We start from the raw sequence: 14209 nt of genomic DNA, 5'->3' as shown, positions 1-14209 counted from the left end.
GCTGGGTGGGTATCCCTGGGAGAGCAGAGAGGGAAAATCTGGTGGATGTGCCATAGAGCATTAACTAGCAACTTAAAAATGGAATTATTGTATGAATTATCAGTATGAACATATCTTAAAATGCAATTATGGACTTCCCTGGTGGCGCAGTGGTTAAGAATCCACCTGCCAATGCAGGGGACAGGTGTTCAATCCCTAGTCCGGGAAGATCCCACATGCTGCGGAGCAACTAAGCCCGTGCACCACAACTACTGAGCCTGCGCTCTAGAGCCCGCGAGCCACAACTACTGAGCCCACACACCTAGAGCCCGTGCTCTGCAACAAGAGAAGCCACTGAATGAGAAGCCCATACACCGCAACCGACGGTAGCCCTTGCTCGCTGCAACTAGAGAAAGCCTGCGCGCAGCAGTGAAGACCCAACACAGCCATAAATAAATAGATAGATAGATAGATAGATAAATAAATATATTTAAAATGCAATTTGTGGAAAAACGTAATACACCCATGCACATTATATATATATATATAGAGAGAGAGAGAGAGAGAGAGGGAGGGAGAGAGAGAGAGAGAGAGAGGGGGGGGGAGAGAGAGGGGGAGAGAGAGAGAGAGAGAGAGAGAGAGAGAGAGAGAGAGAGAGAGAGAGAGAGAGAGAGAGAGAGAGAGAGAGAGAAAGAAAACCTGCTTGGCTTAGGTCCTGGAAAGCAAGGACTTCAGTCTTGTCTCCTCCTCAGTAGCCAGTATGCGGCCAGGCACAGAGTGAGTGTGTGCATGTTTGTTGAATAAATGAACAAAGGAGTGTGTGAAGCCAGCCTGGCTGAACTACCCAGGTCATCCCATGTGACCCTGTGTTAGAATCCCAGGGTGCTTGCCAACCTGCCACTACCAACTTGAGGCCAGATTGCTTTGTTCCTTCAAAGAGATAGAAACAGGGTAGCGCGGCAGGCAAAAATCACTCTGTACCGAATACTTGCTATATGCCAGGTACTGGGCTGGGATCCCTGCAAATTAGAGATTACTGTCCCTATTTGATAGGTGAGAAAACTGAGACTCAGAATTGATTTGCTCAGCATTATCTAGCTGAACCAGAATTTGAATCCACGTCTGACTTGCTCCAGAGGCTTTTATTCATCTTTTTCTTTTTATTACACTACACTTAGCCTTTAAAGGGCAGGAAGAGGAGGCATCTCAATCTTCTTTCTTCAGCACTACCTCCAGAGGAGTGCTGCTTCTAGAATTCTCAGGGCCCAGGCAGGGGAACACAGGTCACTGACCCACTAAAGTCATAAAGGGTTCTGGCTGCACTGAGTTTCTTCTGTTCACGCGCACTTTCTCATTTCCCTGCCCTAGCTCATCTCCCTTGGTCTGTGTTACAGAAACCTCCAAATTGGTCTCCTTGTCCCCATTTTCTATTCTGTCTCCTTTCAAATTCAGCCTGCTTAAGCTATTAGGTTAATTCTATAATTTCTTTTGCCCAAAACCTTCAATGACAACCCCACTTGCCTATGGTGAGAGACTAAGGAATGGCAAATAGGTTTCTTCTTATTGATGGTAGCTGATTGGAACCACTGTTGAGAAGGATTCTGAGGCTCTTTCAAAGGCTCCGTAGGAAAGAGCTGCTGAGAGAGATTCATGATTTCTGACTGAGATACAGGAGGGCAGGACCATAGCACACACATGCCAGGCATTTGTCAACCCTTGAGATTGGGTTTTTAACCTAGGGTCCACTATTGATTTCATGGGGACCTATGAACCCCTGGGCATTGTATGTAAAGAAAGATTTTTTTCTTTTGAGTGTGTGTGTGCCTGTGCACTTTTCTGGAAAGAATCATCAGCTTTGATGATTTATCCTCAGAGGAATCCATGGCTTAAAAAAGGTTTATGCCCACTGCCTTGGCCTCCTAGCTTGGCTTTTGAGGCTCTGTGGTAGAGGCCCTGCCTCCCTTGGCAGCTGCCTGCTTCTGTGCTGCTGTCACAGATGGATCTACCTGATGGTCTCTGAGTAATACTTTCTCATGCCTTCCCTGCTTCTGAATAGTATCTTGTGTCTTTTGTCTTGATTGGCATGCACTTCCTCCCTCTTCTCTAAATTGTTCCTGTTCTTCAAGGCATAGTTCAAGTCTTTTCCCTCAGAAACCTCTCATCAGCCCTTCCTGATTTTCTGGTCTTATAGACTGAGGGCCAGAGAAGTGAAGCCATCCAACCAGAATCACAGTTAAAATCAGACTCCAGTCTCTCAGTTCTCAGAAACTTGCGCTCTCCACAGCACCACTTGGCCTGCTAAACAAGGGAAGGTTTTGTGCAAAGAGAGATTTCTGTCTCAGAAAATTATCCCCAGGGTTCTTAGCCTCTTTAACACCTTTGGCTATGGACAGTTGTTTCTGCATAAAGGATGCTTAACAGTGCATGTGGTAAGAGGAAGAGGCCCAGGACTTTGACCAGAAGAAACCTTTCAAACTAGAGGTGAGAGAGGAGGGTTTCCCAACCTCCTCTCTCAACACTTGCCCCTCGCACTTCGTGCCTGAGTCGTGCCAGACCTCTTTCAGGGCCTCATATACCCCATGCTGCCTTCTACTCTGATGAGAGGCTTTACCTCTGCCTGGAACACTCCTTCCCTCCCTTGCCCCCTTTTGTCTGGCTAACTCTCTATCATCACTTCCTCTGAGAGGCCTTCTGGGTCATTAAGGCTAGGTTAGGTTCCCTGGTTGTACATTTGCAACTTGAGGCCCCCTTCCTAGCACTCGTCTGATGTGTGGTGACGTGCTTGCTGGTCTGTCTTCCCCTCAGGCTTTGACAGTGCCTGTCTCATTCCCTGCATCAGCACAGGCTGAGTGAACAAATGAGTACATGATGTGTCTCTTTATCCTCCCAAGCCTTTATCACCTGCTTACTTCGGCAGCACAGAGGTTAGACTTGGCTTGGTCCAGAGGGGCATTTACTACAGATTATGGCATAAGAATGATCCTAGGACTCAACCCCAAGCCTCTGGACTCTCTGCCCTTTCATCTAGAACGCACTGAAGAGTAGACAGCTTCCCAGTTGCCCCTAATGCCCATTCCTCATAAGCATCTCCTGCCTTGTTGGTGAAACACTCTTGACTTTTGGTCTCCCTGTTTCCTGGCCTCCTACAGCACTTATGGTGGGAAACCACACACGACAGCCTTTGGTTTCCTGCTATCCTGAGTCCTCCCTCCACAACTAAATTCCTTAGGGGAAACCCCATGTCTTCTCCACACCCCCATCCCAGAATTCAGCACGGGACCAAGCACATGTCATACTGATTTGCTGGAGTCCATTTAGTCTTTTCTCTTCCATGTTACATGGAGTCAGGTTCAGTGTAGAGGAAGGTTGGTGAGGTGAGAAGGATTCAGGCTGCAGAGCCATTATCGACTTGGGTTCCAGTCACTGTACTGACCCTTAACTAGCTTTGTGACCTTCAGCAAGTCATTTCACCTCACTGAACTTATTATGTCATCCATGAAAAGAGGACATTAATACCAGCTCCTTAAGCTTGTGTGAAGAGTGAATGAGAGCATGTATGTAAAGTGCTGAGGCAGTTCCTGCTTGTAGGAGGTGCTCAGTAAGAGTTGGTTCTCTTCATTCTCCTTCTCTCTATCCACCCCCACATTATAGGACCCCCTGCTACTAGGACCCAGAATTCAGGCTTTTAGTGGTATACTTAAAAACTTGTGTTAACAGCTGCTGAGCTCCTACTGTGTGCTAGGCACTGGCATATAGAGTCAAATAGGCTCATATGGACTTTTCTAGAAACCTAATCTAGCATTTCTAACATTCTTTCCATCTTCCCTTGCATTCAGAGTTCCAATTTCCAAACAGCGACCGTACGGATAAACTTGAGAAGTAGGATTCTTCTGTAAACCGGGAGCTACATAGATGAGAAGTGTCATTGGGCATTTGGTGCTAAGCATGGGGGAATTCTAAGGAAGGAGGAGAGATCTGTGGACTGGATGAGTCAGGAAAGCCTACTTGGGAGAGAGTCCTCAAGCCAGGGTTGTATCCCATTATATGAAAGTAGGTTTAGAATAGGCAGAGAGGCAGGGAGAGAGCATTCTGGACAGGGGGGAAGGCACATTCTTTCCTCAGTAGGCTGGGAGGATGACAGTAGAGGCAAACTCATTTAATGGAAGAGGGAGAGAGGTAGGAGAAGCCTGGGGTCAAGGGAGAGTGGCCAGAGGAGCTGGGATGGGTAGTTAGTTCTTAAAGCCTTATAACTATTTCCAAATTCATCTGGCCTCCCTGTTTATTGATTTTTCATTTCTTCCACTCTTATGTCCATGATGAGCCATACACTGAAAATATTTCTGTCTCTTTCTAGGCTGTTGTCAGAAGGTGCTGATGTCAATGCAAGGCACAGACTTGGCTGGACAGCACTCATGGTGGCAGCCATCAACCGAAACGACAGGTGAGAGATCTCCTTCCACATGGGGCTCCCTTTGCCAGAGCTCTGCAGACCACGATCCTGAACCCTCTCCCACCCTTGCCTGTCCCCCTGCTGTCTTCTTGAAAGACAGGGAAATGGACTCAGCCTAAGGAACTGGTCTACACCTGGTGCAATGGAAAGTATAGGAGATGTGGAGAGGGAAGATGTAGCTCTGGATCACAGCTCCATCATTCATTGACTTTGTGACCTTAGGCGAGTCATTTGCTTTATTGAAGCAACAAAATGTTTGAAAGCCTGTTGTAAGTGGTTAAGTGTACATGTGCAAGTTATCACCATGATTACGTTATCATTATCCATGTTGAGCAGTCTTCAGTCACTGTCCCCAGCAAGGGCTCCACTAGGCTGTTCCTTTGGAAGTTCTGGTATAAACTAGGGAAGGTGGGGGCGTTCCTTCCCTCTCATTGGAGGCCCTGCTGTTTTCCTATATGCTTCCCCATTCCTCCAGCATGCAGCTGTTGTGTAAAGATTGAAACAGTCTACTTTGTATAGAGTTATCTCTACTTCTTACAACCACCCACAAGATATATATTATTATTTTTCATTTTGCAGCTGAGAAAACTGAAGCCCAAAGAGGTAAAGTGATTTGTCTGAGGTCACACAGATAGAATTTAGAACCTGGTCTGACTGCCTGCAGAGTTTGTGTGTTTTACTGTACCTCACTGCTGCCTCCCACTGCCAGATCCCCGGCTTGGGCTGGATGCTGCCATCACATTGCAGTCTCTAGCTGTGATTATGCAAAAGAATTTATTGAAAAGGAGCAAAAAGAGATGCTTTCAAAGAAGGCAGACTGGGTACTTTAGTAACAGCCACTGACATTGATAGTGGGAGGTGCAAATTTTCATTTTCCCTTCAAGCAGATCTTTAAGGATTTTATCTGCCAGTACTGGCCACCTTTGGAAGGGTCATAAATGTGGTGGAAATCGACCAAACAGGTATTTTATAATGTCGGGGTGGCACTGCCTCAGACTGGCTGAGAGACTTAGCTGTGCTGAGAGAGTTCTCTCTTCTCTGCTGCTCTGTTGTGAACTTGATCTCAGCACTCTTTCTCCTTATTTGCCTCTTTAGCTCTAAGCACATAGTCTTTAAAAGAAAAATTAATGTAAATAGGTTCTACAGTTGAGAGCCTGGAATCCAGTCCTGGCTCTGACCCTTAGTTGAATTTCAAAATTCTATGAGCACCTTGTTTCTTCACCTGAAATCAACTATTTCTACAAACATTTGGTAGATATCTACTCTGAACCAGGCTCTATGTTAATCACTGGGGAATCAGAGGCCTTGGGAGCTCATGGTCTAATGTGGACAAGACAGGCAGGTAGAGAAACAGAGTATAGTGTAATCAATGATATCAGAGCAGTGTGGACAGGATATTATCAAAGCAGAGGGGGTGAGGGGACTGAATCTCACCGCAGAGCAGATAGATTCTTACTATATTCTTGTGAGAATCAAATGAGATAATGTATGTGCTACAGGTTACAAATGGTGAGATGTTATTCTCTGCTGCTCGCATTAGACCTCTCTACACGCAAACACACATGTGCTTATTCTACCACTTATAACCCCCCTCCCCTGCCTCCACCCCCACCCACCAGTCGTTCCTAGCTTGCAGGTATCTCCATCTGCAAGAGGTAACCAGTGGTGGAGAAAAGGGAGGGGGTATGTGCCCTTCTATGTTTGGTTTTATCAGCGTTGAGACAGAATAGGAATTAACACTGTACTTAAGAGTACTGCCAATCAGTGAGCACATAGCTAGTAGATGTGCTTTGAGGACACTTCTCTCTGAATCTAATGAGTTGTTGGTTTAACTGATTGCTCTGTCTTTATCCAGGGCCATTAGCAAATCAGTGATGCTCATTGAGCAAAGTGAGAGTGTTGGCTTGCATTTACTGGGTTCCTAGGACTAATTACTGGTGTTTTAAGCTTCTATTTTGTGCCCTCCTCTTCCTTCCGATACCCAGTGAGGACAGATTTTTATAGAAAATAGCATAGTCTCAGGTTGGATTTATTTATTCATATCACAAAACTTGTTTGGCACCTACTGTTTGCCAGGCACTGTTCTTGACAGACAAATATCCCTGTCCTCAAAGAGCTTATTTCTGTACAAGTGGTGGTCCCTGGGTAGAGAGAGGCAGGGACAGACAATAAACAATAAATACAATGCGTAAGTAAACTATATATTAGAAGATAAGAAGTGCTAATGGAAAAAAAGGAAAAGTAGAATCTGGTAAAAGTGAATGCCAGGAGTACACTGCTCAGGGTGGGTAGGCCTCATTTGTAAGGTGCTATGGGAGTGGTCTTGAAGGATTATCGTGTCCATCCCAGCACACTCTGCCAGTAAGTTTTTCTGTATTAGAAATGTGCTGATTCTCATCTCATCAGTCACCAAACCCTTCTGGAGTCATACTGGCCAGGCCTGAAATGCCACCACCTTTGAAATGGGTTTGGATCAAGGGCGAGTAGAGGGACAGCACCCCGTGATTCAAGGCTGAAAGTAGAGAACCTTCTCCTCCTTTAGAATGTTGGCAGCCCACAAGCTCAAAGGTGATATCCTGAGAGAAACCCAGTCATTTCACCCTCAACTGCCTTTAGTGCCTGGCTGCTTAATGTGTTAAGTCCTTGGGGATATGAACACAGTAGTCTCTGTACTTAAGGAGATTATCTTCTTGTGAACCTTTATTTATATATGTATTTATTATTTTATTTTATTTTGAATAGTAAAGAGAATGCTATTTTGTTTAATTTTGAACAGAAAATAGTGTTATAAAACAAAATGTTAAAAATATGCATGGGAACTTATTTATAATTTATTCCCTCCTTTTATTTACAAAAAGGGTTTAAGGTGACTTAAATCAAAATACAAATATAAATGTACACAGGAGAGTTAAAACTGGATCAAGATCAGAAATCATATAGGTAAAAGGAAAGATAATTCTATCAGGATAGAACTAGAGATTTTCTTCTCCAAAATTAGGTTTATTGTTTTTGTAAAGAAAATATAGAGAAGAAAGTAGCCGTCAGCTGAATCCCCTCTACCTAGAGACTGATCACTATATCTATATCTATATCTATATCTATATCTATGTGTCTAATTTTACATAAATGGGACCAGGCTGTACTCACTGTAAATCAGGTAATTAGCGGAATCGAGTATGAATTTAATTTGAAGTTTCCTGACAAGCAGGGCAAAAAAGGGATACAGAGAGTTTTGGTTCTTCAGGAGAGAGGAACTTTGTGCTGACATACCTTTATGTTATCATGTTATGCATCCAGCAGACTTTTTTAAAAACTAGACTGTGTCAGGTGCTGATATGCTAGGCTAAAGGGGATTCAGATACTAAGTAAGCATCACAGCCTTTGCCTTAAGAAGCTTACTTGGACTGCTGACATCAAGGACTCGAGCATTGTGATGGCCATTGTCTTCAGTAGCCCTCCTGCCAAAGATTTACCAACATTCTGCTAGGACAATCCTTTTGCCAGCCTAGTAACAGCTTGGGTGTAGTGTTGACTTGAGGAGTAGTTGGCGGGGGCTGGCCCCTTCTCCACAGTGATCCCTCCATAAGCCTCATGCCACTGGCACTTGTTTAGCCTGAGTCTGGGTGCCTCATTCCATGTTGCACTCTGACCCAGCCCAGCTAAACGCTAAGCCACAGGGTCGCAGGATGACCACTGTGACTTAGCACAGCCTCTACTGGCTCGTGCAAATATACCCAGTCTTCAGCTAAATTCAATTAGTTTTTCTTTAAGAAGGGAAAGAAATCCAATTTTACTAAACATGGACAGACGGTGGAAGGCACTTTGATGTTACAACCTCTCAGTGATGCTTTACTTAGTCACAAGTTCATAAGCAAGAAGGCTTAATTACTTGGGAAAACACGGGATTAAAACTGGACACAATGGCTGAGTATCCGCTCTTGGGCAACTTGATTCGAACCCATGCACCCAGTTCGTGTGTGGTGCAAACTTTGATGTGTGCTGTGACAAGCTGAAAGTCATGACCCCCTCAGGGATGCTCCTTCAGATGGCATTTGCAGGATGTGTAGGCGGAGAGGCAGGGCCTGCCAGGCCTGTTTGCTCTACTTTGATGTCCAGGCAGCCACAGGCCCCACTGTTTGCTCTTTCACTGAGGGGTGGATTGGGAGCCTCCTACCTTTCCCAGTGGACAATGGCCAGCAATGGAGTGTGACGACTGTTGACCATTCCAAGAGCCTGGCAGACCAGAACAGGGCTTTGGGAGGTGCAGAGCCTGGGGGGCAAAAGCTGTTTATAGGACAGCCATTTCTCCAGATGTAGCTTTCTTTAAAGCCTAATGGTGGTTGGGTGCTCATCATGGAGGTAAAAACAGTCTCATGAGTTTTAACAGGTACTAAGTACTGCTTGACCCTTTGTCCAATGACACTAAGGTATTTGTAAATTGAAAATTTAAGTCTATCCTGTTTTCTTCATCAGCATGTATATGCAGGGGATAGTGGTTTGGAAGAAAAATGGTATTAATTCTAATTCCTCAAAAAATAAGCTGTCAAAACACATCTGATAAAAGAATAGTATCCAGAAGGTATAAAGAACTCTTACAAATCAGTAATTAAAGGTAGCCCAATTTTTAAAAAATAAATTTATTTATTTTTGGCTGCGTTGGGTCTTTGTTGCTGTGCACAGGTTTATCTAGTTGCGGCGAGCGGGGGCTACTCTTTGTTGTGGTGCACGGGCTTCTCATTGTGGTGGCTTCTCTTGTTGTGGAGCATGGGCTCTAGGCTTGTAGGCTTCAGTAGTTGTGGCGCACGGGCTTAGTTGCTCCACGGCACGTGGGATCTTCCCAGAGCAGGGATTGAATCCATGTCCCCTGCATTGGCAGGCAGATTCTTAACCACTGCGCCACCAGGGAAGTCCCGATAGCCCAATTTTTAAAAAATAGGCAAAAGATTTGAGCAGACACTTCACCAAAGAAGAGATTGATGGCAAATAAGCACATGAAAGATACTCAGCATTTAGGGGAGTGCAAGTTAAAACCACAATGAGATACCACTACACACCTATTGCAATGGCCAACATTTTTAAAACTGACAATACCAAGTGCTGATAAGGATGCAGAACAGTTGTCATCCCTGCTGATAGGAATGCATAATGGTATAGCCACTTTGGAAAACACTTCAGCAGTTTCTTATAAAGGTAAAACATACATTTATCATACAGACCAGCAGAACCAACTCCTAGATATTTGTCCATGAGAAATAAAAACATACATCTACAATAAGACCTGTATGCAAATATTTATAGTAGCTTTATTCATAATCACCAAAAACTTGAAATCACCCAAATGTCCATCATCTGGTGAATGGACAAATTATGGTACATCCATACAGTGGACTACTCAGCAGTAAAAAAAGAACAAACTTCTTGTACAGGTAACAACATGGTCAAATCTTTAAAGCCTTATGCTAAGTTAAAGCCAGACATGAAAAGCTACCTGCTGTATAATTCCATTTATATGACAGTCTGGAAAAGGCAGTACTATAGGGACGGAAATCAGGTTAGTGGCTGCTAGGGTTTGGGGCGGGGGAAGGGCCCAATGGAACTTTTGGGGTGATGGAAATACTCTAAGTGTTGATTATAGTGGTGGTCATAGAACTCATCAAACTGTACAACTTAAAAGGATGAATTTTACTATGCATAAATGATACTTCAATAAACAGACTTTTAAAAAGTTTTCAAAAAACCGCCATCTCTCTATATTTTCACTGTTAATTGTGACCTTTGGTGTACTGAGAATTCCTGTTAGAGTTAAAATGAATTCATAATGTTTATGGTCACCTGGAATTTTTTGAATTCTTATAGTTGATGGTATCTTACATAGGAGTACTATATATTCTGATTGTTAGTAGAGAATAAAGATTTGTGGATTCACACGGTTTGTGATGTCATGAAGTAGAGTCACTGATGAATAGTGATAAATTCACCTTATGAGTGGTATACAGTGGGCTCACAAAGTGTCATATGGTTCTTTATGGCGAGGAGAAGGTGCAGGGTTCAGGACTGGGAGCTTGCCTCTCATCCCACATCATTCTTGGTTTCCTTGTCCGTGGACTGCCATGCAGGGAGGACCACCTAAATAGTATGGCCATTGTGGAGCTTCAGGAACCAAAGATCCTGAAACAGTGGGGTGGTGGGGGGAGGTTCAGATTTGAGTCCACTTGGGCTTGCTGGTTGCCTTGAAAGCCCCTGCCTCAGAGAAGTGAGACTGCCAGGCAGAGAAGGAAGCTCCAGCAGAACTGTTTGAAATTCCCCACAAGAGTCTCCCTCCCTCCTTCTGCTTTTTCTCCCGGAGTGCATTTCATCAGCATCGGAAGGACTGCTTCCCGGCACTGCCTTCCCTGCTTGGCTGGGGTCCCTGAGGAGCTGAGCTAATGAGTGGATAACACGCATTTGCCAAGGCCTTCCTGGATGTGGTACCTGGGCTTTGTTAATTTTAAAATGCTGCCATCCTTGGCTGAAGACCACTTAATTCCCTCTCATAGCAGTCATTTATTTTTAGCATTTGCTTATTTTCCCTCCACCTTACTAAGGGGGGGGCATTAAATCCTATCTTTAAGAACCCAGCAGCCCAAGCCAGATCGCTGACCTGCAGGAGAGGTTTTACAGGCCTCTCTGTGTGGCCGACAGCTCCACAGGTGTTCTTAGAGCAAAGAGCTGATGCTTCTCTTGCAGCTGGACTGGGGCAGCCTCCATGGGAGGCTCTTCTTCCTTGCTGGCTGGCCAGAGGCAGAGCAGGTAGAGCACCCCAGTACCTATGCTTTAATGTAGGTACCGGGGGGCCTGACAACATGGAGGTCTATCCTGCTTTGGAGGCCTACAGTCTCTTCCCAAGGTCCCCAGCCTGTTCTCAGCCTGGCTGCTTGCTGCAGAGTGGTGCTTCCTTCGGCCCAAGGAGGCTGGCTTTGTGCTATCTGATCTCCTGACTATAGTGATGATGATGGCTGTGGTTGATTGGGTGTCTTCTGTGTGCCAGGCCCATGTCGAGTACTTCCCATGTTGGCTCTAATCCTCACTGCAATCCTAAAATGGGGGGATTATTATCCCTATTTTACAGATAGGGAAAATGAAGCTCAGAGATGCCTAAGGTTGTCCAGTAAGTGAAAGGGGGAGCCAGGATTTGAAGTCAGGTCCCTCTGAACCCCAAACCCTTATTCTGTCCACTGGACTGTACTACCTGGGTAGGGAAGATGCAGGGAGCAAAGCCATGCAATGAATCAAGGGGTGCCAAGACCAGGAGTCAAGTCAATTCAGGCAAGGTTTCTTGATGACCCACTATGTGCTGGATGATTTTTTGAGAAATCTAAAAACCGACAAACTACTTGTCTTCAGAAAAGCTTTCAGAAAAGAGATAAAACAAGCCTCCTTTTAACGGTAGATTGAGGCAGAATGTGGTCAGTACCCAGAGAAGACCAGCCTAGAGTGCTGGGGTGGGGGTTAATCATGAAAGGAGGCCCTTTCACATGAGGTGGGCCTTGAAAGACAGACAGGATTTTGGTTGGTAGAGGTGGAGAGTAGAAAGACAGCATTTCTGGAATAAGCATCATTGTGAGCATAGGCTCCTAAAAGTAAGAAAGTAGAGATGTACCAGAGTTAGTAGGGGGTACTGGCAGGGTCTGGAGACCAGTGAGGGTAAAGGAAAGCCTTATCCAGCACGGACCATGGTCCTCTCAGGCTGTAACTGTCTAGCATGTGGTAGAGCTGTGAGCTCTAGAGCTGGACGACCTGGATTCACATCCAAGCTGTCTCTTCCTCTTACTAGTCATCTACCTTGGCAAGTTCTTTCACTTATCTGTGATTGTTTCCTCAGCCATAAAATGGAGATAATAAGCTGAGCTACTTTAAATGTGTAAATATATGTAAAGTGTTTAGAATAATGCCTGCCACATAGTAAGCACTTGATAAGAGTTTGCTACTTTAGTTAATAGTAGTATAGTAGTAGTGGTAGTGTCTTAATTATTATTATGACTAACACTGCTGCTGCTGCTGATTGGTGACCTCAGGAAGTTAGTGGTGAATTTCCTGCGGGTAAGCCTATCTTTGATGGAGGTGGGGGTATTACTTACCTCTCACCAGTATCTGATGGGTGATGCAGAGGCAGTAGGGCTTTGGATATTCCTTTTCCACTCCTTTTCATCTAAGAAGCTGGGCCTAGAACATGGGACCCCAAAGCAGGGCATTTTGATGTGGAGCTTGCTCTCGTCCCAGGTGGCCACAGCTGCCTAGTGAAGAACAGTTCCCAGTATTTCCCAGCAAGGAAGGGCGGGTGAGCGTGCTGGCCAGGTGCCCGGAATGCCAGCACCATGCCCCCAGAAAAGTGTGCCGAGCTTGATGTCTCTCCCACCGCTGCTGTGGTTGATTATCTCTGAGTAACAAAGAGTCATTTCTAATCCCATTTAGAATCATTGCTCAAGATAATCCTGTTTCGTAGTAATGATATTCCAATTCCAGCATGCACCCGTTTCTAGTTTGGCAGACACATGCCTTGACCTCAGGCCACCCAGACACTGCTCCCTGGAAAGTGATGTCAGCTCATTTGCCTAAACTGACAGTCTCAGGGTACCCACCCCCCTCTCCAACGCTATATCCCATCCTGGGGTTCTATGTTCAGTGCTGTCTTCATGGAGAAGATCAGTTGGGATGTAAAGAGCATCCAGTGCTCATCCAGTTCAGCAGCCTGGGGAAGGATGTTCCATTTCTAGGGACTGTGGTATGGTCCACTCCTGCACCTCCTCTTTAAAGACATCAGACCCACTCTGTGCTTATTTAAATAGGGGTGCCAGCTTGGTGGGTCAGGAATATACAGTAAATATGGTAGGTGTGTCTGGGTTGCAGCAAGGTATTTGGCTGTCTCTCATAGTATCCACATGAATAAAATATGATGTGGCAGATAGTTTGGTCAAACTAATGAATGGTGAATGATCTGGTTCATTGTTTATATATGAATGGATATCAGACTGGAAAGCAGACTGTACTGGTGAGCCACAGGGGTCTGTCCTATTCACTAGTCATATCACTGATTCTAGTGAGACCATTGATAAATGCCAACCAAATGGGCAGATTAAATGAACCTTAGAGGTAGTTGATATGTTAGGTGAAAGAGTCGGAGATGTGAAAAAAGAACTCAGTGGGCTAGAGCAATGGTTAAATCTGTGGTGATAAAAATTAATAGGGACAGGTGTTTCAGTCTACAGCTGAAACCAAAAACCAACTGTAAAATTCAAGGAGACCCACTTTAGTAATACTAGCAAGTAAAGCCCAGGAGCTGACTGAAAACTCAATGTGTGCATCAACAGTGCAGTGTTAAGGCCTTAGAAGTGAATTGATTCAACGAATATTTCCTGGCCCGTACTGCAGCCTATGTGCAAGGGAACAGATGGCCAGGCACAGTCTTTACTTTGGGGAGCACAGTCTAGTTGTGTGTGGCAGAGTGGTGAGGAACAAGAGCTCTGGAAAGAGGGCCTGAGTTTAAAACCTAGCTCTACCTCTTAACAGCTGTTTCCTCATCTGCAAAGTAGGAACAATAATAGCATCTGCGTCAGCATAGGGTGGTTGCGATGATTAACATGCATTGTAAGACTGCTTACTGCAATGCCTAGTGCATAGTATGTCTAGGACATGTACCAGCCTCAGCATGCTCTTACGGATCATTTGCCTAGAGAGAGCCTAGTCTAGCCTATACTGTGGAAAGAATCCCTAATAACCAGGGCTTGACCACACTGCCCCATC

The 14209-nt window shown here is 44.9% G+C and overlaps 1 protein-coding gene across 1 annotated transcript in view; it reads left to right on the top strand.

Moving 5' to 3' along the window:
• Window positions 1-14209, top strand: part of CLPB (ClpB family mitochondrial disaggregase) — a 147932-nt gene that overhangs the window by 31860 nt on the left and 101863 nt on the right. The window contains exon 3 of the mRNA XM_081240489.1: window positions 4334-4420. Within this exon, the coding sequence (XP_081096615.1) occupies window positions 4334-4420 (87 nt within the window). The remainder of the gene's footprint in view (window positions 1-4333; window positions 4421-14209) is intronic.

The sequence above is a fragment of the Mesoplodon bidens genome, assembly GCF_964165515.1.
Source record: "Mesoplodon bidens genome assembly, chromosome: 7".
Lineage (NCBI taxonomy): Eukaryota > Metazoa > Chordata > Mammalia > Artiodactyla > Ziphiidae > Mesoplodon > Mesoplodon bidens.
Note: the sequence above shows the minus strand (reverse complement) of the source record. Positions and strands in the feature narration are given on the sequence as shown.